Here is a 25,030-nt window from a genome sequence, read left to right as displayed (position 1 = left end):
AAGGATATAACCACTAGGAAAAAAATAATGTGTTTAAAATTAAAAGTTTTTAAAAATCTGGGAAAACATTTGACAACTGCTAATGAAAACTAATAAAATACTAGAGGCATTGAGCAAAAAGTGCGCTACATGTTGCAGAAAATGTAAAGTGTAAGATATTTTGGTTTATTAGCCTAAAAGAACATTTTTGTTTTGTATACAACCATATATTACCAAAAATTTAAGGGATGTTAGAACAGGAAAATTTAAAATAATTTGCAAAATTCTCGTAATGCTTTGAATCATTTCACAACAAAATGTTTTATAGTGTCTTAAAGTTGTATTTCTCGTATTGATCTATATCATGGAATTTTTTTTGTAGAGGAGAGGGTATAATTCTTATCCTTCCGTCCCTTCTCCCATAATTAAAGAGGAAGCTAGTAAAAGTGGCTGACTCAGATTTTGACGTCAAAAAAAATTAACCAATGAGAGGCCACTATAAATTTTACCATTGGTTAATTTTCTTTTAAGTCATAATCTGAGTCAGCCACTTTTACTAGCTTCTTAAAGAGAAATGCCAAAAAAGATACTTTTTCTGAATTTTATTCTATTCTATACAAGATATCTAGGGCGCTCTTACAAGTTAAAAAAATATAGTGTGTCACATTTTTCAATGCTAGATTTCTTTTGATATGAAATCCCTTACTTGCTTGTATACTTTCTATGGAACATATATAACTCTGCATCTAAATATACAGAAACTATGCACAAATATAATGCTAGTATCCTTTAAGCATCATTTTAGATTTGATTTTGGAAAGTATTCATAATGCTGAAAATGTTAAGGTATTTTTAGGACAAAAAACTGCTTTTAGCTGCATTTAAATCATAAACCTATCATACCATAAAAAATATATTTTAATAAAAAATGCTTATCCATAGCCTCAAGGGGAGGGTTTTGCCCAAAGAGCGAGGACAGGGAAAAAGACTTTTTTTGCTACGGGGACGAAGGGGGAGGGGGGATAAAATAGTCCAATAAGAACCCAAATTATAATGACCCAAATATAGAAATGCAGTACTATAGCCTCCATATAGTGTATGTAGTGTTTGTAAATTAAAAGAAAACAAGGCTGACAACATCCATAAAAACATTAAAACATTTTTTTAATCAGACAAAACTGGCTAATTTATGTAAAAAAAATTTAGACATAAATCCCTTATACCGACGAAAATTTTATTACTATTTTCCATAAAAGTTTGAGAATCGGATGAAAAATTCCAAAAAAAACATGTGAAGACATATAGAAAATAGAAATAAAGCCACTTTTCCTTTCATCTATAGATACGAAATTCTCATAGAACGTTTAGAAATTTAGTTTGGATATCATACCAAAAGCACCAAAGATATGGGGAAAATGTGAAAAATATAAAAATAGCCAAAAACCTGCTAAAAAGCAGTCAAGCACCCATGGACGTTAAATAGTTAATTATGCTCCATCCACAATGATAGAATGTTGACAAGAAGTTTTAGCTGCCTTTTTAATATAGGAGCAGCGAAAATCACGGTTCGAATTAAAGAGAAAATTCGCTTCTATAACATATACATCAAAATGGAATATTCGTTCAGTTTTCTAAATAATATTAATCTGTTTTTGTATTTTAACAGTGGTCACTCTATACTTGTCCTTAAAACCCGATTATCAAATATGTTTGAGCTTCCCTTTTAGAATGTTGTCATACTTGTTAATTATAAATTTTATGTTTGAAATATATTTCGGATATTTTAGAGAAAAATAATATAATTTTCTTTTTCAGAGTATTCAACAAAATTTATTTAAACTCCCAAACATACAAAGACACCAAACACTATGTAAAAGTTCAAAAGATGAATTATAGAAAAAAAAACATAAAAAATATTCTAAAATTTTTTTTAAAAAAATGAATTAGATGTTTATATATTTGAATTGTTAATTACAAATCAACATATTATGATACAATATCATGGTTTTTAATACAATGATTTTAGCTACAAAAAGTCCTAAGAGCTTACTTAGTCTTCGTTTTACTCGAAAGATTTCCTGACAGACCGAATGAACAATAAAGAAGCAACACTATATGTAAAACTAGCGGCTTCGGCTTTTTTTCTGAAGGTTCAGGGGAGAATTTTAAAATTTTTGTTTACATTTTTTTTTATATATTTTTTGTATTTTATAACATTTTTATAACTCTTTATATCATTTTATAACTCTTTATAACATTTTATAACTCTTTATAACTTTTTATATTTATTTATATTAATTTATCACATTTAATGTGAGAATGTTGCTATTATCATATTCAAATTAAATGCTGTAATAAGCTTTAAAATATTTAAACACTAGTCTCTCATTGGACACAAAATGACGTCCAATAAGAAAAAGGAATAAAAATATCGGAAAGAAAATTATTTTATTTCAAAATTAATTCTTGGCATTTTGGAATAAAAAATATAGGGGAAAGAAAATTATTTATTTCAAATTTATTTCTGGTCTTGAAATAATATTCATTATTCTATTTTAATTCGAGGGTCAACCAATAAGAAATAGGCATGCTGTTTTAAAAGTTTGGAATAAAAATTATTATTTTTTGTCAATTCCTTTTTTCAGAGTATAAAATGAGAATAAATTTTCCAACATCATTATTGATTTCTAATTTAACATTTCATACAGTGGGTAATATTTATTTCAACATTTTTTGTCATTCAAAATCAAGTATCACAAAAATAATAATATTTAACATAAAAAAGAAATTTTTAAAATAATTTTGTTTTCTTTATTTGTTGAAGATTTAAGCCCAAGCTTTTTCTGAGGGGGGAGACCCCCCTCAACCCCCCCTCACCTGAGGGGGGAAACCCCCCTCGACCCCCCCCCCTGACGCTCTCTTCTTTAAATCTTTCATTATTTCTGTAATTTATTCTAACTATCTTATAAATTTCAAAACATGAGATAAAAAGGAAATAATTTACTGTACATTATTAAAAAATTTAAAAATTGTAAAAAAAATTCCAACATGATTTTTGATTTTAAATACAAGAATATTTTTTCCTATATGATATGTTAAATTTAAATACAGGAATAATTTTGTACTGTGGAATTGCAGAAATAAATGCTGTACATTAGAGTGGCTTGATTTTCAATGATTTGAATTTTAAATGTGCTACATACACTTTCTGTCTGAACATCATATAAGAGACCAAAAAATGAAAAGAAAATATTTTGAATAATGGGGAGGCTTGCTGATGCATGTAAACTTTTAGAAAGACACTTGTGGGGAGAATTTTTTTTTTTTTTTCTGGGGGGGGGGCAATTATTTTTCTTCCAAAGTATAGCTTTATGCACCTTCCCAATTTTGTCTTGAAGAGTAGAATAAGAATAAAAAATCTGTTTTTAAAACTATTGATCCTAGCAAGAAAAATCCATAAATAAATTTAAAAACCAAGAGATTTTACATTTAATTTAAGATTTTTCATGCTTGGATGAAAATTTTTTAAAACCAATTTGATATTCTTATATTAATCAACAAGACAAATTCAAAAAGATGCATAAAGCAATACTTTGAAAGAAAAAAAGTTGCACCTCCAGAATAAACTTCTAAAATTTTTAATGCATGGAAACACCTTCCCCCCATTTCCCCTCAAGGACAAAATCAATTTTTTATATTTAGGTTTCTTATATGATGTTTAAACTGTAGATGTTGATTACAAATTCAATGTCCAAAATTGATCCACTCTACTGTACATTGTTATAATTTAATATTTGATGTGGGTATAAACATTAGACATAGATGGTCAATCTGACCCCATTTTTTTCTTAAAAAGAAACCTTTGTTCACTTTTTGTTGTATATGAAATACAGCCCTATAGGCAACATTATTTGCAACCAAATTTTGCAATGATATAATTTTTAGAAAGATCACTTTATTATAAGAAATTAAATTATTTATAACTAACTTATTATATGTTGTGTCATACGCTTCACATTATATGATGGAAGAAATATTTTCTTCAAATATTTCACCCAAGGAAAGCTTTAACCTAAGATATTCAACAATTTATAGCTGATACATAATGTAAACAAAATTCCCTTGTGCTGTCTCTAGGTTATCTCAATTGTATAAATGAACGTACAAAAGAGGAGGAGAGAGAGAAGGAAATAGACAGAAAAAAGAGGGAGGGGGGAGGGAGAAGAAATATAGAGAAAAATAGACAGAGATATTTATTGTTCACCCTTAGATGATGTAAATTTTTTGATAGACTTTTTTGAATTTAAGAAAAAGATAGAGAATGAGACAAAACCAAGTATCATATTTTATTAAAATTGCTTATACAAGAGAGGTCATTCAAAATTATTTCACCAATATTAAGGTCAAGTGACAAAAATTTAAATTTCCACCTACTTCGCCCCCAGAGGGGGCAATAGTAGAAGGAAAATTCAAATTTTGATCACATGACCAAAATTGTTGAAATAATTTTAATATCCTTTCTAGCATTCACAATATTACGAAAATATGATAAATAACTATTATATTATTTAAAACCTTTGAATTTTTCTTTTTTTTATTGTTTTTTAAAATTTCTTTGCCATTAGCCTTTTTGGTGCTTCGCCCCTACAGGAGAAGGAAGTTTTCACAATCTTTTTGAATTTGATAAAACAAAGTTTAAAAGAAGAAAAGAAATTTAAAAAGAAGAACAATAAAATAAATAAAAAATATAAAGAAAATATAAAAAAGTATGAAAATATATAAAAATATATAAAAGGTATAAAAATATATAAAAACTTAAAAAACATTAAAATTAGAAAAAAAATATGAAATTTTTTTTTGGGGGGGGGAATTTTCATTTTTGGGGGGGTTGGGGGTGTCCCACCCCCCAAGAAAATAGCTTAAAACCACCACAGGACCAATAGGTATATACCCTGAAGAGTAGAATCCAATCGGTTCAGTGGTTATCGAGATCTTAAGGGACAGACAGACGGACAGACATCAAGCTACTTTGTATTATAGATATCAAATGAAGAAAGAGTATATTGCAATTTAAAGGAACATAATGTATTTTTTGCTACATGTCAAAATTGTAAAAAATTTCTCAAAAAAAAACCTAAAATGTCAAAAATATTTAGAAGATATTTAGCATGAAATCAGGAAGGAAAAACAAGGATGACAACATTCAACAAAGTTAAGTCACAAACAAGGTAAAAAAGAACATTCATGTCTTTATGTAAAAAGGAACAACATTGAATATGAAAAGAAAACAACTTTACTAGAAAAGAAATTTTGTAAACGAACAAAAATATCTCTGGAACAGTTTATAGTTATGTTATAAAAAAACTTACATGATCGTTAATCTGTTATAAATAGACAGATTGACATGCCTAACTGTAGATAAGCCTTACTTTCAAAAAGACATGTAAGTTTGGGGAAATGAAAGAACAGGGATGGCAAACTGCAAAAGCATAAAGACATAGTAATTTGCATTTGTATGGGCATAAATTACCAAAAACTGAAGAGGACGAAACAAGGACGTGTATCTACAAAATCGATTTTAGTAATTTTATGTTCCACTATATACATGCTAGTGGCTTCGTCTCTAGGGGCTTCGCCCAAAGAAGTTATGGGAAGTCCCCTTAGTCTGTCTTAATCCTCCCCTCCCCCAAGAAAATAGCTTAAAACAACCATAGGACCAGTAGCTATATTTCCTTAAGAGTAGAGCCCAATAGGTTTAGTGGTTACCGAGATCTTGGGCTTAAGATAGACGGGCAGCTTATTGTTTAATTTGACTTTATTTTAATTAGCTAATGCCAACTAGAGCTTAATTAAGTACCTTGCCCATAATCTATAGTATTCTATGCATGAATGAATAATTAGGTACCTTGCCCATTATCTATAGTATTCTATGCGAGAATGAATAATTAGGTACCTTGCCCATAATCTATAGTATTCTATGCATGAATGAATAATTTGCAGCTTTTTAGATTTGTGCACTATTGTTAGTTGGCATTTTTATATTGGTGTTCCTTTTAAAAAGCTAAAAGACAAAAAGAGCAAATAATAATTATTTATATCATCGTGTTATAGACAGCTTACCGCGGATATTAAAATAATAAAATGTTAAGATTAAAACCAATTTTGTTAGCCCCGAGGGGCTGAAGGCCCGGGATAAAAAACAGGTATTATTTTTATGATTTATCTTATTATTCGTGAAAAATTGTCTGTTATGCGATGCTTTACATGATTTTCATATTAATCGGTTTCAAAGCAATAATGAAAAAAGAAAATATAAACTACACCAGTAGAACACCATTAGTAAATCTGCGAAACCCCCAAATCGCATTTTTTGTGTGCAACCGTCTTGTTCAATTTCTGACATTTTTTGCAGAAAAATGCAAGAATACAGGAATAGGTATCTTCCTCTAAGCTTGTCGTAAACGAAAATTAATTCTAACAAAAAGATCCATGGGTCAAATGGCACATGGGACTGTTTTAGGACGCTTTTTGGTAGATGAGTTTATAAAATATTCTCCAAACCCTCATAATCCCCAAAAGTAATTTTTACCGCATTTTGAACTATTTGAACCACTAATTATTTTGCTAATAATTGTTTACTGAAATTACACCAAAAATTTATTTTTAAATGATGTTTATAAACTTTCCTATCCATGAATACCTGCAATAAATGGCAAAAATCAGGAAATATATGAGCAAATTCACTAATACATGCGTAGAGAAAAACAAGGATAACTTAATCCATGACTGCAAAGCATTGGAAGTATTGTGAGTTAATAAGCTTATTATGTTACAGGAATTAAAAGAAAATATAATACCAATGACAAATATTTCCAAAGAAGAACAGCATAACTATGGGCAGTTTAGAAAGAATTTATACACTGTTGACATGGCCATATAATTAATTTATTCAAAATAAACGATAGCAACAATTTTTAAACTTTTCAATTGAGATTCTTGATAAAGCCCAAAAGAAATAAGTGTATGTATAATGTATTTTAATTTTGTAAGAATGTGTTTGTGTCTAAACAGACTCTCCTTATGCTTTCAGGTCAATTTCATCTAAGTTTAGCCGCTGGAATCATATAAAGAGACATTGTTAATCATGTCTCAATGATGGTTACTTTTGGCTGGTGGAAAATAAGAAGGCTACACTGTTTTCTTACCTTTCTTAGGTTGATCCTGTCTCTCAACGTACACCATAAAACTTTTCACATCCTAAATTAAAATTAAATCAAATCATATTCAGGGAAATCGCGGGATAAGAGAACATCACATATCATATCTTCTAAATGAAGTGGATGTGTGTATGTATGTGTGATCACAAAAACTACTAAACCATGGAATATTTATTCCAGCATGGCTCCCAAACCAGTTAATATCCGCTGGTTTACAACCGGGTCTTAGCCATTCTGAAAAATAAAATATAGCATGGTATTACAGACAATTTTCCATGAATATTAACATAAAACTCAAAAAACTAATACCAGTTTTTAAGCCCGGGCAATCAGCCAATCGGGGATTACAAGACCAGTTTTAATTTTCTAGTTTTTATTTAATATAAGCGGAAAGAAATACGATGCGATGTATATAACTATATTTGATCTGTTTTTAAATATTATACAAAGTCCCTAGAGGCAAGAAGCAAACGTATAAACAGTTAGGAAAAAAGTCAAACAGTCTGTAAATAGTTAAGACAAATGGATATTTTATAACCTATACCCCTATCCCTGCATTATTATGACTGAAATCAAATCTAAGAATGAATAGACCTATGATTAGAATAGAAATATGGAAATAGGCGCTCTGCAGAATATTCACTTCTGTATAAAATCTTGTGTTTGGAAAATTTTGGAAAATTAAATTTACAAAAACCTATACAAATATTTGGAGTACACATAATTATAGAACTAAATCACAAAGATCTGAATGAAGACGACAATGGACGATAAATTATTGCACATCCCAAATTAGGATAAACAAAATTACCCCCTTTTTAGATTATAATGTTTAGTAGAAAATTTTGCACACTGAATAATTTAAACTTTTTGAATATGTTTTTTTAATCAAGTTCTTTGACATAATATCCAGGGATCGGAAGCCTCACGTAAGCCGCGTGTAAGCCTCAGTAAAATCGTGATTTTATTACTATAAAATTCAGCTGGATGTAAAAAACGGCTATTTAGCAGACAATCCTTCTTTCTTAAATTTTTTTTCTGCTCACAAGCAGGTTTAAAACTGAGGCTTATGCGCGGCTAACGTGAGGCTTCCGATCCCTGATAATATCAACAAAATTAAGCTATTTTATATTATCAACAATATTTATAGGCATTAATGGCATATTCATGGTTCCTACTTGAACTGTACTTTTAAAGTTGAAACTATAATCTATTTTAAAAACAAAGTCAGATTATTGAAGTGAGTTTTAATTGAATCCAAATATTTGCTTACGGAGGTTAATCTCACTTCTAAAACTTTTACACCTAAATTATGATATTGTTCATCCATAAAATTTTGTTTAATAATTTTAGTAAGGTAGCTAATTATTAACAAACCACTAACAATACATCTGTCATATAAGGTATGAACCATAAGGGGGAGGTAAGGGATATCATATTTAAAATAGGTAAGGCTTGTCTTCAATTTATTACCCCCTCAAGGTTAACACCCTCTGACAAACCCGGCCCCTATTGTAAATCACAAAACCTATTCGTGTTTTTCAGCTATCGTAGGAGGACAACACATTGTAAAATCGACGAACTTTTTATCTGCCCCCAAAATATTATTTTAGATTTATTTCGCTTGTTAGCCATACCTTATTTCTAATGAGTAAATTATAAATGTACATATATATCAAAAGTCCAGTTCTTTTAAACAAAAATATAATTAACATAGATATTATCACTAAACTTAGAAATTTTACTTCGAGGAGGTTGACAGTATGATGGATAGTCTAACTTATAGAAAAGCTATAAAACATCTAGTTATAATTTTGTAATGTTTGACTGAAGGCAAGTTTTAGAAGCATCGAATTATGGATAAAAGTTAGTTCTGCACTCAATTAACTCAAACTTTCAAGTGGTACAGGCAACAGATTTTTAAAATAGAGTAGGTACTAATTAAAAGTTATTCAGTTGAGCTTGAACTTGAGGTGAAAGGTTGTCTGGCCGTTTTTGGGTAAAATGGAGAAAACTGATTATTTTTGGGTTAAAAATCTTAATTTTTTAGGTGAAATTTTCTCACAAAATGTCAATCTACACTACACCCCCATAAAAATATTTTTTGTTGCTTTGAAAAAATTTTGTAAAAAAATCTGGAAAATCATGAAAACTGACAAGTAGTTTTTCACTACCCTTTTTAAAAATGGCATAAATCCGCCAAAAATTAATATTTTAAAAAAATTTCTTTTTTAGCTGTCTACTTACAACCATTGTTAGGTCCTAGAATATATTAAAGTCGATTTTAAATTTTTTGGATGTCCAACTGGATCGCACTGTGTCCTTAATAGGTCAAATATCTCTTAAAAACAAGTCCTTTATTAAAACTTGCTTCAAATATCAAATATTTGGATTACTGATTCCTAGGAGAACAAAGTACAAAGTTGTAAGCGAAGCACCTCTATAATCAAGTCCTAAAAATGTAAGTATGTCCATAAAAATTATCGTGTATTTAAGCAGTTTTGCAACAAATTTAATTACAATTTTGTTTATACTCATTCATTGATATTGATGCTGTGAGTATTGGTGCAAAAAATATGACGTAACAAAAAAAATTAGCCAATGAGAGGCCGTTATTGACCAATGGTAAAATTTATAGTGGCCTCTTATTGGCTATTTTTTTGTTACGTCATATTTTTTGCACCAATACTCACAGCATCATTGATATTCTGATTATTCAGTTTTAACACTCTACAAGTGTTAATGTTCATTTGTCCTACCGTTTCCGAGCTTCCATTTTATGGATGTTGTCACCCTTGTTTAATTTAAAATTGAGAATTTTTATGTCATATGAAAATGACATTAAAAAGGTTTTTAAGTAGTACTTTATTTTTGTGTAGTAAGTTGTTCTGCATTGATTTTAATTAAAACCAAGCAGATTATAATATAATAACTTGACAGTACAATAGGGACAATACTAACAAAAAAATAAATAGTACTCTATATTAACAATTTAGTACGGTCTATTGTGTGAATGTTAAAATAGGATCTATTTGATTCAATTTTAAACAAAACCAAAGAGAATTAATATCATGATTGAATTTAATTATTCTCTTTGTCATTTATTACAATAAATGAATTGTACCTTTCATTGGAAAGCTATTTTACATTTTTTAATAACTCATTTTAATTAAAATAAATTATCGTTAAAACGTATTTCTAATAAATTTTGAATAAAAAAATCATTTTCATTCTTTCTTTTTGTCTGGAAAGGAGTGGGCAGTAGACAGTAAATTAAGATTATTAATAGTTTAAACTAGTAGAGTCCAAACTTTTCCTACAATAATTTTGTTGTAATATTCATCATTGGGGATGAACAATAGACATTAATGTATTGTCATTTGTCTCAATACTTAAGATTCCTTGTTTGTGTATAAATTGTTTTTATATTTTTTCTGAGTGTATTACTGATTACTGACTGTAAATTAAAATTTGAATATACTTATAAATTTTTAATTGAAACAAAATCTTTTTTAACAAAAGAGGATCTCTCAAGGCATATATAAAGCACCTGACAAAACAGTAGCTAAATGACTAACCTGTGTTAGAGAGTCAACTAACTGATTCATCGCAGAACAGGTATAGTTATCTGAACAAAATAGCAAATAATAAATTCTGTTTTATCCTTGCAAAAAGTTTAATGTTGACTGTCTGTTTATATCTATTTTGTCTGTCCCGAAAAATTTCTAAAACTATTAAATCATTGGATTCGGCTTTTCAGGAAAGTTTTATATGTTTACTGTTATCATATCATCTGAGGGCAGGACTACTGTTTTCTGGTAGTTTAAGGCAAAAAAATAAATAATGAAAAGTCTTTATTAAAATGTAATATTTGTTGCTAAAACTGAAAGAATAATTGTACAATCTAAAAAATGGCAGGGTATTATAATTACAAATCTTATATCGGTATTGTTGTTAACATATTAGAGTAAAACACTAGAGGGAGAAAGGGTTAAATAACTGTATCTCCCCATCGCAACCACCTTGCGCAACCTTTCTATTGGGTCATTGAAAATCAACCAATGGTGTCGCTTATTTTAACACAGCCAAGTAGCAGAATTTTTTTTAGAAGCAGACGAAAGAGGTCTTTGAAAAATGAAGAGAGGTAGTTGTCTGTATATACATCTATACTATAGATCTGTTGTTAACATAATTTTTTTCTACACACGCAGAGGCTTACAGACAGACATCCTATTGATTCTACACTTAAGGATTGATCTTTTAATTGTGGAATTAAGCTGGTACCTGATTCAGTTGCTGTTATTCTGAGTACAGATCTTGAGTAATAAGAGAACGGCTTGAACTCTACTCCTTTCTCCACCTATTAAAATAATCACATTTGTTGTTAATATTACCATGAATCGAAAACTGAATAAGATATTTGAAAAGAGGAACTTACTATGAATAGAAAATAACTTAAAGCCAATTAGATAACTATAATATGTTTTTTAAAACTACAAAATATTACAATCACTAAACCTCAAAAATAATTGTATATATTATAAACATGCAGCATGCAAAAAAAATTATTTTTTTATCAATAAATTACTAAGGAATTAATATGTAGAATAGCAGCAATTAATTACCTATTTCAAAATGTTACATGGTTTATTACTTAATTAATATCAGTATCTTGAAAATTTACAATTTGATAAACGTTCAGGGCATTAAGTCTATGATATTAAACCAATTTTGCAAAGCAATCTGTTAGAAGCCAATCTGTTCATTGAATCAAACCCTAAGTGTTGCATCATATACAGCCCATTTCTTTTCCTATAAATCTAAATTATGCTAAGAAAATAATTTCTAAGGCATTCCTACCACTGATAAATTTAATGCAATGCGCCTGACATATTAACAATAAGAATATTCATAATCATTAACGTCATTAACTTTAAATATGTAATAAAAAAGTTATGGTAGAAATTAGAAATATTTATGGAGTAGCTGCACTGTACTAACAAATAATGGATTTTGAAAATGAAAATGTGTATATTTAAGATAAGAGAAACAACACTAGAGGATTAATGAATTTGGATAATTAGTTTTCAAAATAAATATAATACTTTACATGAGCAAATCTTTAGTGTAAACAATGAGATGCAGTTTAGATGTCTAAAAATATTTCTAGGTGGCAGGGACATAATGACAATTTCAGATAGATATGTATTTCAACATAAGCTTATAAAAAAAATTATTACACATATTCACATATTATTAAGCATGGTTTTGTACTTTCATAACCAATTTTGTTCATTAGAATCGCAGCTACAAAAGAAGTATTTCAAATTAAATTAAAAAGTTAACTGTAAAGTTTTGTTAAAATTATGAACAGAAACAGAGATTGGACAAATAAATCTAATCAAATTAGTGTACAATACCAAATAAAATGGGCTGGGACCGCTAAATCCAATCTTTTCAATTAGTATTTAAAAACAATCAATAATAATTGAGACAAATAAACCTATCTATAAGAGTTTCCCTTCAATTAGCATAGAACAGTAAACAAAAGGAGTTGGGACAACAAAATCTGTTTGCAAATATTTACACGTTGTGCAAAAAAATTGTTGCAATATGAATGGAGACAATTATAAAGAGAATATTCGAAAGATTTTTCTTTTACACTTATACTTTTTACAAATGACTGGATTTATCCCTAGTGAAAACTTTTAGATGTCTTCACATATTGGTGTTGTACATTTTAGCTTTAATTTGGATGTCTCTTAAGACTTATACTTTGATTACATTACAAGATAGAAATTATAGTATTAAAGTCTCATTAAATAATTTTGATTTTCAAAATACAGGTCTCTACCTATGAAAGCAATGTTTAATTATAAATAATTGCACAATTTTTATGGATATTTAAAAGTTCTTTGTTTTAACTAATGTGTAAAATTTTGCAAAAAAAGTAATGTTTCATTGTTTTCCAAATTTTTTATTTTTGAGCACAAAAATTTTCAAAAATATAAAAAAAAATGAAAGAGTTTGTGTAAAAATGACTTTTGTTCTATTCTATTAACTGTTAATAATTATTGACCACAACTTTATTGAATTTAAGGAAAGATAAACAAATTTTTTTTTAAAGTTGCATTTACAAAAATTAAAATCAAAACCTAGAATTTTGACTGGTAAGTTTTAAAAATATATAAACAAATTGAGAATTAACAAGTGTTTTTTAGAATTTGTATTATTTAGAAAAAAGTATTAATGGACAAATAGATTTTTCTAAAGCTATAGCAAAAAAAAACAGTTTTAAAATGCATATAATAATTGTCTTTGAATTACTGTACTTCATTATTTGATGCATTAAATATTTAAATATTTTTTTCTTGAAAACCTAGACGTGTCTCTTGTAAGAAAAACTTGAGACAGAAGAAAATTAATGTGACTAATTTTTTCTGGTATAGAAAAGAAATGGGAAGCAAGCAAGTAGAGGATTGAAAAACTTCATCAACAGATAGAGTTCAATACTTAAAAATAAGTATCAAGGCATTAAAGCTATACAATTTATTTAATCTACCATATGTTTCAGTGGTAGTGTATTTTTGTCTAGTAAGTGACTTATCAAACAAACAAGCAAAAAAATGTATCATAAAAAGCAAAAAAAAAATTTTGACACATCTTTTTAACAAAATCTCAATAAAAAATCTAACAATCCTCCATAAAGTATCCCAACTATTAGACTCAAGAATAAAATATAATCATATCAGTATTGCTTACAGTTTCATCATATGTTATCGAAAAATATTTCTACAGTTTCACCAGAAAATTGATTTTAAGAATTGTACTCCAGGATAATAAATGATTTTGACAAATGTTCCCGCAGTGACAGTCATATTTCAGATAAGTGCCTAGAACAGGATAGGAAAGAAACAAAAAGTATTCCAGAATAGACAAATTAGTTTCCATTTTATTACAAGGCTTTCCTATATTATCTTTATCCTTTATTTACTTGGGTTTAAAATATTAATTCCTTTTGAAATAGGTGATTATTATTAAATCAAGTTTTATTTCAAATACATTTATCGATGAATAACATACCTACATTATTCCAAAATAGACATATTCTTTTTTAAAATAAAAGATAGATAAAGAATAACACGATAGAGATAATACATTTATCAAACTAACACGAATAATAATGTTATTTATCTTGAAAATAAAAGAGCACAAAAAGGTGTTCTTATTTAAAAAATATCAAGGCATAAGATTCCAAGAAGAAAAAATAGTTCAGAATAAATATAAATTTGTCATAAAATAATTTGAGTACATTTAAAAGTACTCTTGTAAATTCTTTCTCCATATTAGGTATTGTCCTGTTTAGTCTCCTTTTTTATATAAGAAACATAATAAAATAGATAATTTATTTAATATTTCTAAAGTAATTTATTTTCTTTTTGCGAATGATTTTTTAGCTAAATATCAAATATAAGCTGATGTTAAAATGTTAGATGTGTTGCGATATTTTTGGAATTAGTATATGCATTGTCCTCTAAGCAAGGATATAAATAAACCAAATATTAAAATGATAATATAAAGATGTCTATTCATAAAGGTCAATTTATATTCTTTATTTAATTTATACATTAAACACTAGTGGTTTCGGCCCTAGCCTCAAGAGGTGATGGGAAATCCCCCCTCCAATATAGTATTGTTTTTAAGCTGAAGAGATATGATCAAAAAGTTAATGTCTGTCACAAACTGTTGAATAATTAATACGAATTCCCAGGATTCCCAGGTTCCCAATCAGTTCAACGGTTACCGAGAAACTTTAGACAGACCTGCATCGTTTACCATAACATCATATAGAACAATGGTTTAAATTCAGATACTATAGTAATCTATTTTAACTACTCAATTATCCTTTTGTTTTATCTTTCATATCTAGAAAACCATACATCACCCTGTAACAGATTAAATTGCACTCTATTATTTATTTCTTCTTTTTTACACAAGTGGACAGAAGTATATGACATTTTAAAATTGGTAAATAAAAATAAAATGAAAACAAATTTTCTGTTATTATATGTTGAATCCCTTTTTGAATATAACTCTGTTTTTTATTTGTGTTGGCTTGATTCTTAGTTAGTATTGTCAAGCTACATTAAAAAAATTTATTGAAATATGAATTTGTTTTATTGGAGATTCCCTTAAATATCAATATGAATGAAAACTTTAAATGTCATTTAAAATTATGAATAGTTTATTGCAAAAATAAGGATGACTTTGTCAAGTCTATAAAAGCCTATGATATAAATTGAGAACTAACACAAGACTCTTAAACAAATATGCTTAGCTTTAAAAAAAAAAAATGGTAGATAATACAAAACAAATCAAGGAATATAGATGGATACTTGATTATACATGCAATAAAGCATCAAGCATAATTGAAATAGTAGACTCGCACCTAAAAAACAATGAATTACAAGACAACTCAACAAATATAGATAGATGTTAATAAATAATACATTCAATCAAGCAGTAAGAACAATTGAAAGAGCAGTCTTGTACATAAAAAACTAATAAATTACAAGACAAAACATGAAATATGGATAGGATTATTCTACAACATGCATAAATATTACATGCACAATGACAGTTTGAAGCATGCATAACCAAGACAAGGACACATTTTAAGACTTTTATCATTTAATGTTTGTTATTGAAATATTTGGATTCATTTGGTTTGTATGAAAATTAATGATAGTAAATTTTTACAATTTGAAAATTTGAAAAATACTGAAAAATTTACTATACAAATAACTGTACAATAAATTATTTAGGTTATACTAAAGATACTTTTCAATCATTAATGGTAGATTAGTAAGAACCACTTTTTTCATAACAATTTAATCTTGAAAATGGATTTTTTATAATCTACAAATTCAATGAAATATAAAATGGTCTTATGTACACAAAAACTATCTCAGCTAAATAGTTCACCAAACGATTTCAATAATACAACCTGTACAATTACATGCAATAATATTCTACAATTATTACCTTGTTAGTCCAAGAAGTTATAGGCAGCTAAAAAACACCAGGATTAGTAAATATTAGAAACAAGGGTAGAATTCTTAATTTTGCAAGTCAAGCATAACCCCTGCTCCTTTGAATCTTTATAGAATGATTGGATAAGGTGGAATAAAATTTATATAGAGTATTTCAGCAAGAGAAAATTGCGGAGAATTCCGGAAATAAATTTCGAGGAGATAGATTATTGCTCCACTTGCAAAATAATGAATTATGATTATAAGGTATTAGTAAACACATTTAAATTAGTAAGTTAGTAAACAAATTAGAAAAACAATACTAGTAGAAAAACCTAAAATCAATAAATTAGATAGATAAATCATAAAAAAGGTATTTGCAATTTCTTTAACAAGCATTGTTACACAAAATTAGAACAAAAAAATGAAAAAAAATATGATTTTCTTTCTTTATCTTTGATAAATCTGAGGATCAGAGTTAATATTCCATACTAAGTATAGTTAAAGATTTAACCCCATCCCCTCCTACGGGATAAACGGACTGTCCAATAAATAAGATCCAAGCAAAATTGACAACAAATTTTCCCCTGTTAATATATCCAATTATATCATATATCCCAAAAAGCCCCCCATTGGGGGTAGTAAGTCTGGGTGCAATTTTTATTTGCACCAGACCTAATGAAAACATATCTTTTCTATCTACTTTTTCTCCACTTTACGGGGATTGTCATATTTATTCTTTTTTAATATTAAATTTAACATTATTACGGTCGGAAAGATTATCCTAAACATAATTACAGAACGTTTTTCCTTACTGTTGGCTTATCCGCAGCTGCCGAGCCCTGATTTAAAGTTTTATTCTCAGAATAATTGACACTGAACCTAGTATTTATGTCTTATGTATGCTTTTTAATTCCCTAAACCCATGCTCCAAAAAGAAAGTATCTTGGCTCTTTATATTTTCTTTATATTCTAGCCTCTTCTGGGATTTGCACCTTTTAATTATCTAAAATTTTGTACATACTTGTATAGTGTCACAGGCGAATTTTTGTCGTCAAATTAGGTTGCTAATATTGTTCTCAGACATTGGTAAATACTCTCCTCCATAGTCAGAATAGGGAATGAGGGATATCCTTACATTAGCCAGCTGGGAGAAACATTTTATTAGAGTATGCAAGGATCTCTAACAATAACCAAGTATTCTATATCCATACACCTTGTTGTTTTACATTATAAGCTTTTCAGTTGAAAATTATTATGCAAGTTGTATTTGAAAATTAATCCATTCAAATAATTTTAAACTTAGATAAATAAATTACATAAGGACACATTCTATTGTAAATTTACAGTTGGGCCCTTCAAATATTTTCAATGCAAATTTGAGGTAAATGTATAAGGATATTAAAATGAGAATTCTACTTCATATGTAAATTAAATTTCTGAGTTGGGAATATTGTGAATAAAATAGCCACAATACCTTGCAAAGACCTGTAGTCAGGACGCTAAGGTGCAGTTTATGCATTAGTCCTTTTGTCATTTCTTAATGGTTATATGCAAAACCTCTATTCAAATTTCTAAACGTTCTTTATTATTTAATAGAAAATATTAGTTTGAATACAATATAATTAGTTTTAGATTCTTTACACAATTTTTTAATACTTTAATTTCTTGAAATATTAAGGATTTTCTCATTGTTGATGGGAGATAGTTGTAAGTTATTTCTTCATATGTTTACTTATTATTGTGGATTAAGACTTATACATAGAAGTAATTCATTAAAAGGCTTAGGTTTGTCAAAGAATGTGTTCCATTCTTGACAACAATCAAATTCAGGCAAATGAAGAAAATGCATGAATAAAATTTGCCAAATTTTCTCCCCCTCTCCGATTCCACTTTTATATGCATACCTCTCATTTCTTTTCCCACTTTCTGTATCAAAAGATTACGAGGACAAAAAATCTCCATTTTATCTAGATTAAAATTCACATTGTTCCTTATCAAGGATTTTAGAGGATATTTAACTGTATGAGCAGAATTAGAAATTGTGGTAAATTTTACATAGAACAGTTAGGTTTAGAATATTAGAAATAGGGTTCTTGTAAGAGATATACATATGTCTACAAGTGGATAAGAACTAAGAGGTGATTGCCCTGCTCTAGTTCTCTGAAATTTGTGAAACAATTGGCTTAGCTGTATCCAAGATCTTAGCAGACATACAGACAGACTTTAGAATTTATGACAAACATAGTACTTAAACAAAGAGGGTTTAATATAACTATAATCTAAATTATTTAAAATCTTATCTATATTTGATTTAATTGATAATTTATACACAAACAAGGCTTTCCTGAAAATTAGCATCCAAGAACTTCAATAAGATCTCTGTATACAGAAATAACTCATTAAAATCAACATATATGGGCGTTTGTTTTATCATTATCTTATTTTCTAGTTTAATCAACTGACCATTAAAATCGTACTAAAGTCCTGAACTGTATTTATGAGCATTGCATTTCAGCGCCCCGCCCAAAATTGCCAACATTAAGATTACAAAATGGTTGTCCCAGCAAAAACATGAGTTTACAAATTTGGACATGAACAGAATAAAGCTTAAAGTTTATGTGTTGATTGAATCTTGCAATTTAGATCTAATTACTTTTAAGTACTTGAGTACGTTTAGATATAATTTTAGGTTTATTGGTTTTTGATAGTTAACTCCTAACTCAAAAAATATATATATATATATTTTTACCTTTAACTTGAATGTATTTTATTAACAATTGTTTATAATGATTTGAATTTTAATAATATACAACAATTTTAAAATAATACTACACAATTACAATTAGGCCTTCATTAAAGCAGAATTTGTATACATATTAAAAAAATTAGGAGTCAACATTTCAACTTATGGATAAATTATTAATTGGTTATCACACCAGATTTTCATGTTCTCTATCAAAGTGAAACTTGCAGCGGGCTAAACTAACAATTCCCTCCTTCCAGCCTCTTTACTCCATCCCATCCCCTCCTACTTGATGAGTGAACTGAGAAATAAACGAGATCCATGTTAGAAAGCTAAATTTAAGACAGTTTTTTCCCTGTCATAATATCTACGTATATTAAACATCCTTCTACATCCATTTGTATTATTCTATTTTGGGCAAAGTACAACATATTCTATTGCACATATATTATACCTAAGAATGAAAACTACAGTTGCATCTAAAAATGAAGAAAATAAAACAAAACACTTGAACAACAAATCTCAAACAAACAAAACAAGAAATTAATTAAACTTAGATTTATTTAGAAAATTAAATAAAGGAAAGTTTTCTAATTGTGTTTTGTTTACATTTTGCATTGTGTTTAATTGCAAACTTTTTTATCCAAAGTAGCGCAGCTGTATAAATGTTTAATTACAAATGAAATGTGTACAAATGAATTATAATTATTTATCTGAAATTGAATCTTGGCTAAAATTATTCGTCTCTTTAAAATTATATGCATGGTAAGAGGATAAATATCAGGATTTTTAATTTGTTTAAATGTTAGTTAATTTCCTCCTTGTTTATTAGTATCGAAGCTACTCTATGATTTAAAATGTATATCTGTCTTAAACGTTTTTGAGATATAGGGTCAGGTAGCTCTATTGCTGAATTAAATTTGCTTTTGAAATAATCTAAGATGAACCCACTGATTTTTATACTTCCACTCTTATTTTGTAAATATTTTTAATACGTAATTGTGCTTCACTACTTATGGATGTTTTCATTCTTATTTTTTTGTATTAAACACGTGTCCTTACAGTTTATAGCAAGAAAATTGCAAAATTGAGAAAACTTAAATAATCATGTGTAGATTGATAGGCATGGAGACAAGGAACTTTTATTCAAGTAATATTTGATGAATTAAAAATTTTCATATTTAACAAGGACAATACTGTCTTTAAGTAGTGCAGCATACAGAACAAAAAAGAGAACTGTAGTTGTTTTGAGCAGCTTAAAATCCAATGTTAAGGGAAAAGGGACTGGATAGACTGGATACCCGTATCATAGAGTAGCTGTGCTTCTATAGATAGTTACAGGAAAGTAGTGAATAATATGAAAATATTCTAATTGATTAATTGATCTAAATGAATACAAGTCCTAATTCATGCAAACATAAGCCAAATTATCAAATTTAAAACATTTTCTTAGCAGACATTCTAATTTTTATGGATATTACATTATGATTTACTTTGTCTGTCCAAAAAAAATTTTTTGTTAATTAAGCTACGAAATCTCTATGAGATTATAAGAAAGCATGATAAATGACCATAGACGTCCAAGCTTTTACCCCCCCCCAAAATTTTTACCCCGGGGGTAAAATTTGATTGGGGGGGGGGTAATTACCCCCCCTGAAGTCTGTTGGGGGGGGTAAATTTAGTTTACCCCCCCCAAAAAAAATTTTAAATTTTATCAAATGTTTAGTATTAAAAATTTTTTTATTACTTTGGGGGGGGGGGTATTTACCCCCTCAAAATTGTTTGGGGGGGGGGGGGTAATCGCCCCATTACCCCCCCCCCCCCTTGGACGTCTATGTAAATGACCACGAATTTTAAAAAATCTTTTTTGTTATTATAGGATTATAGACTTAATTCAGGCTTCGTTGGCTCAAAAACTTTGCGTATTTCTAAATGATTTGAATTGATTATGAATTTTGATGGTTGCTTCCAGACTATTTGTGTCTAGACTTTTTAACCATTAACTTTACTTTAAGAATGGGTTATTTTGTGTAATATCATTATGGACATATTTCAATATATTGTCAATTGTCTTATCCCTTAAGCTCAATAAGTATTGTGTTTAAAAGGGAACTTTGCAACCCCCCAACTGTTAAATGCACATGGTATTGAATTCTTTAGATTTAACAATTTAAAAACAACAAAATTTTAGTTTTATAGTCACATAAATGACAAAAGCCTAAGGGTTTGATAGTTTTAACTACACAAAAATCAGTTTTTTATTGTTTTATTCAAACAAACATTTATGCAGGGACAAGGGAAAATGCATCAGAACACAAATTTAAATAACCTTCTTTTTAATGTTACAAAAAAAACAGAAATTATACTAAGTGTACCTTTTTAAATGATAGCTCAAAATAGTTTTTCCTCGGGTGCATAATCCTCTGTCCCTGCATTTGGGGACTTAAAAAGATGCTAATCGTTTATTTTCTTTAGATTTAAAGTTTAACAAGGGAAACTAATTGTGAAAAAGGCTCATTACTTAGTTCATCAAAGTGCCTAATGACAACCCTTCTTATTTTTGTGGAAATTTGAAAATTGGAGGAGGGGGGTATTTTTTCTTAATGACTATACCTTCAGTGTCTAACCCTGCGGGGGTTTCTGTACACAATTTAACCTCACCTAAGGTTAAAAATTTAAAAACGAAAATGTAATTCAAAATTAAGATGGAAGGTTATTTGGTCAACAGTCACTTTAAGGGAAACCAACGAATGGGCTTTCTGAAAGGTAATCATGAAAGTAAATATTAATATCATCATTAGAAGTTAATAAAAAATTATTAACCATAAAAAAATTAAAGAAAGGAGATTTAAAAATTTAAGATAAATTACCATAGTTTAGTAGGTAATATAAATTATGGAGGTTATGAATCATTTGGTTGATTTTTTTTTGCAATTTTTAATATTAGAATAGTGGTATGTAATTCTGAAATGAAAACATTATCGGAGTATAGGAGGAAAATTAGGCCATGGAGTATTTCATTATTAGTCATAAATTGCCACTTTTGGTACATGTCATGGACATAAACTATTTTAATCGTTGGTCAAATATAGAGCTACTAAAAGTAATTTCACAGAGGGAATTTAAATATCCATGACGTCATACATGATTAAAAGAAACAAATTTTAAGATAACAACCTAAAGTTTGAGCAATATAGAATTATGCATAATAGTAAATGCTGTAGTAATATTGAAAGTAAAACAACCAATTAATCAACGTGTAAAGATATGCATAGCAAACAAGTAGTATTGGACAGAAAAGATCATTTCGGACTTGAATATCACACTGAAATATTTTATATCTAATTATAGAACAGGTGTTACTTACGATCAATAGCAATAACAATAAAAAAGGAATGTGTTCAATAGTCAGATTTTCTGCTATATTTTTAGGTAAACCCTCCAATTTAAAGTGATTAAAATAACAATAATCTCTAAATGCTCAATTTTAAGTTTACTTAAATTATAATCTTATTTCCTATTGAAAAGTTTAGGTATTTGACTTATTTGTAAGAAGGTCATAAAAAATCCCCCATTTACCCTTTTTTCCCGAAAATACCAGCATTAAAGGGTTTATATTCACCATCATAGAGCATAGATATGCATATTGCATATCTATCTTGGAGTAATATAATAAAATAATAATACTTTATTTCATCAAATTATTATGGACTTTTAATCTTATTAGCCTATTCTTAAATTAATATATATGCTTATAATTTTAAAAATGTGAACCTGCCTATACTTCTATGTTACATATTGAATGTAAAGCAATATTGTATGGTGAAAAATTAGTGCATAATGCTGATATACATCTTCCCATATTGAAAACCTTTACTCTATATACACAAAACAAAAACAAAGGGTATTACTTATTTTGTACTTTGCCTATGTTTCTTAAACAAAAGACTCCTATCAGTATGTCTGTAATGATTTGATTATTCTTTGTAAAGATCCTTGGTAGATTTTTTTCTTATTAAGGTGGGTAAGGCTAACCAACTAAGCACGCCCATTAAAATATTTCATTTAATTAAACTTAAATATGGAAAAATCAGATGTTTAATTCCATTTTGGGGAACTCTAGTCTAATCAAATATATTAAACTAAATGTAAACTAAATATACCTATTACTAATTGTAAAACAATATATATTGCATTACCTATCAAGTAGTAAGAAATGTCAATAACAGTTATAATACTATTTTTTACCACCAGGAATATCAAAGATAATTAATATGATATAAATACATCAACTATAACAAGCCCCATCATTAAACTTTATTAGTTATATATTAAAGAAGAACAAATATATTGTAAAGGGGAGAAAGTGTCAAAAATCTATTTATGTTGGGAGATTTGACAAAAGATGTATACTAAAGTTTTTTTTTACAGATTTTTATTACATAGATCCAGTATATAAAGTTTGTAATGCATAATTTTTATTCAACGGCTTTTTCCTAAAGTGCTTATGCATTACCTGAATTATTTCAGATAATTTTACATTTCAGCCCTATTCAATAAATTTTATTTTCTGAAATAATATTTTTTCTTTATGCATGCTTTTTTTTCTTTCCCGCCTGAATTTGATAAACACTGATATTACAAATTTAACCAATACACGCAATGTCTTTGTTCGCTATCATTTTATCCAAAAATATTCAACAGATAGTAAGCATGTAATTTTTATAACTTTTATTTTAAATCGTATTTACAGATAGTTTTGTTCTTCATTTATCTAAAATAAGCTAAGCATCCAAAGGAAAGGCATTTTTTGCATATTTTAACATTCAGCAGCTGCAGCAAAGTAGCGTTTTCGTAAAAATTCAACAGCCAGACCGTAATTTCTTATCTTAAACTTATTTGTCCTTTTTTAAGCAAGCAGAGCCTTTTTATGCACACTTTCCTCTATACTAGATACTTAGGTTTCAGTCCTAATAATAAATTTCAAAAATCTATAAAAATTGTTTCTTTTAAATCCTTCTGTACCTAAGAAGGTTAATTTTGCATAATTTTTAAATACAAATGACGCAATGCCAAAAACTAAAATATTATATGCAGAAAAAAATTTAAATGACAATTTTTCACATTTGGATTTTATCACCTTAAATATTTATTGCATTTTTTTGCATAATAAACTAATTTAAATGCTCGAATGTTAAATTTTATTATAATTTAAATCGTTTTACTTTTAGATTTAAAGTGACCAAGCCTTGAAATGGTCAAATTTCAATTATATATTCGTAATAGCGAAGCTACTCTACAAGTCTTTTTGAGCCAGTTCTTCTATTGGTTTTACAAGAAGACATTACTTGGACACTTATCTTGTTTAATTAATAAAAATTAAAATAAATAAATAATTAAATAATCTAATTATAAACTTACTTACTTAAATAATTAAATAATAATTAAATAATTAAATTAAAAATTAAATACTTAAATAAATACTTAAATAAATTAAATTGCTCCTTTAAAATTGACGTCATATTAGAATAGTCGATTATTCTTATATGACGTGATTCGGGATTTTTCGGCCAAATTTTTTTTTTAATTATTCACTTTTTAAGGCACTATAAATAGCTTCACTAAAAGGCAATTGCAAATTATTAAGGAATAGATTGTCTTTTAAATATCAAATTATCTTTTATTTTTTTCTGTTTTATATGAAACGGGTAAAAAAATTAATTAAGGCCTACTTTTCTAAATATTTTGTGTAATCAATGCTTGTTAAAGAACAAATAATTCGTAAAATATTATTATCTTGTTATTATGTTAGTGTTATATGTATTTTTTGTCATCAACTGTTAAATCAGCAATCGTCAATAAGCCGCTAAAAGACTTATTGCGGCTAAATTACGGCAGTCGACCCATATAAAAATAATCTACCTGTCTACCATCTTTAAACCATGTGATGAGGGGAGCAGGATCCCCCGTAGCTGCACACTGCAGCTCCAGCTCACTTCCAGCGGTCACCCTGTAATAAAAATAATTCTAATAACAAAATATATAATCAAGGTCAA

At 28.0% G+C, this 25,030-nt stretch overlaps 1 protein-coding gene across 1 annotated transcript in view; it reads right to left on the bottom strand.

Annotated features, from left to right (window-relative positions):
- The window catches only part of LOC145314284 (tyrosine-protein kinase transmembrane receptor Ror2-like), a 78,648-nt gene that overhangs the window by 30,035 nt on the left and 23,583 nt on the right, over positions 1-25,030 (bottom strand). The window contains exons 7-11 of the mRNA XM_080154140.1: positions 24,897-24,984; positions 16,242-16,268; positions 11,481-11,556; positions 10,775-10,824; positions 7,185-7,236 (exon numbers count right to left, since the gene is read on the bottom strand). Of these exons, the coding sequence (XP_080010266.1) occupies positions 7,185-7,236; positions 10,775-10,824; positions 11,481-11,556; positions 16,242-16,268; positions 24,897-24,984 (293 nt within the window). The remainder of the gene's footprint in view (positions 1-7,184; positions 7,237-10,774; positions 10,825-11,480; positions 11,557-16,241; positions 16,269-24,896; positions 24,985-25,030) is intronic.

The sequence above is a fragment of the Acartia tonsa genome, chromosome 3 (assembly GCF_053477335.1).
Source record: "Acartia tonsa isolate MP-2025a chromosome 3, ASM5347733v1, whole genome shotgun sequence".
Classification (NCBI taxonomy): domain Eukaryota; kingdom Metazoa; phylum Arthropoda; class Copepoda; order Calanoida; family Acartiidae; genus Acartia; species Acartia tonsa.
The sequence above is the reverse complement of the archived record's forward strand: the minus strand, read 5'-3'. Positions and strand labels throughout refer to the sequence as shown.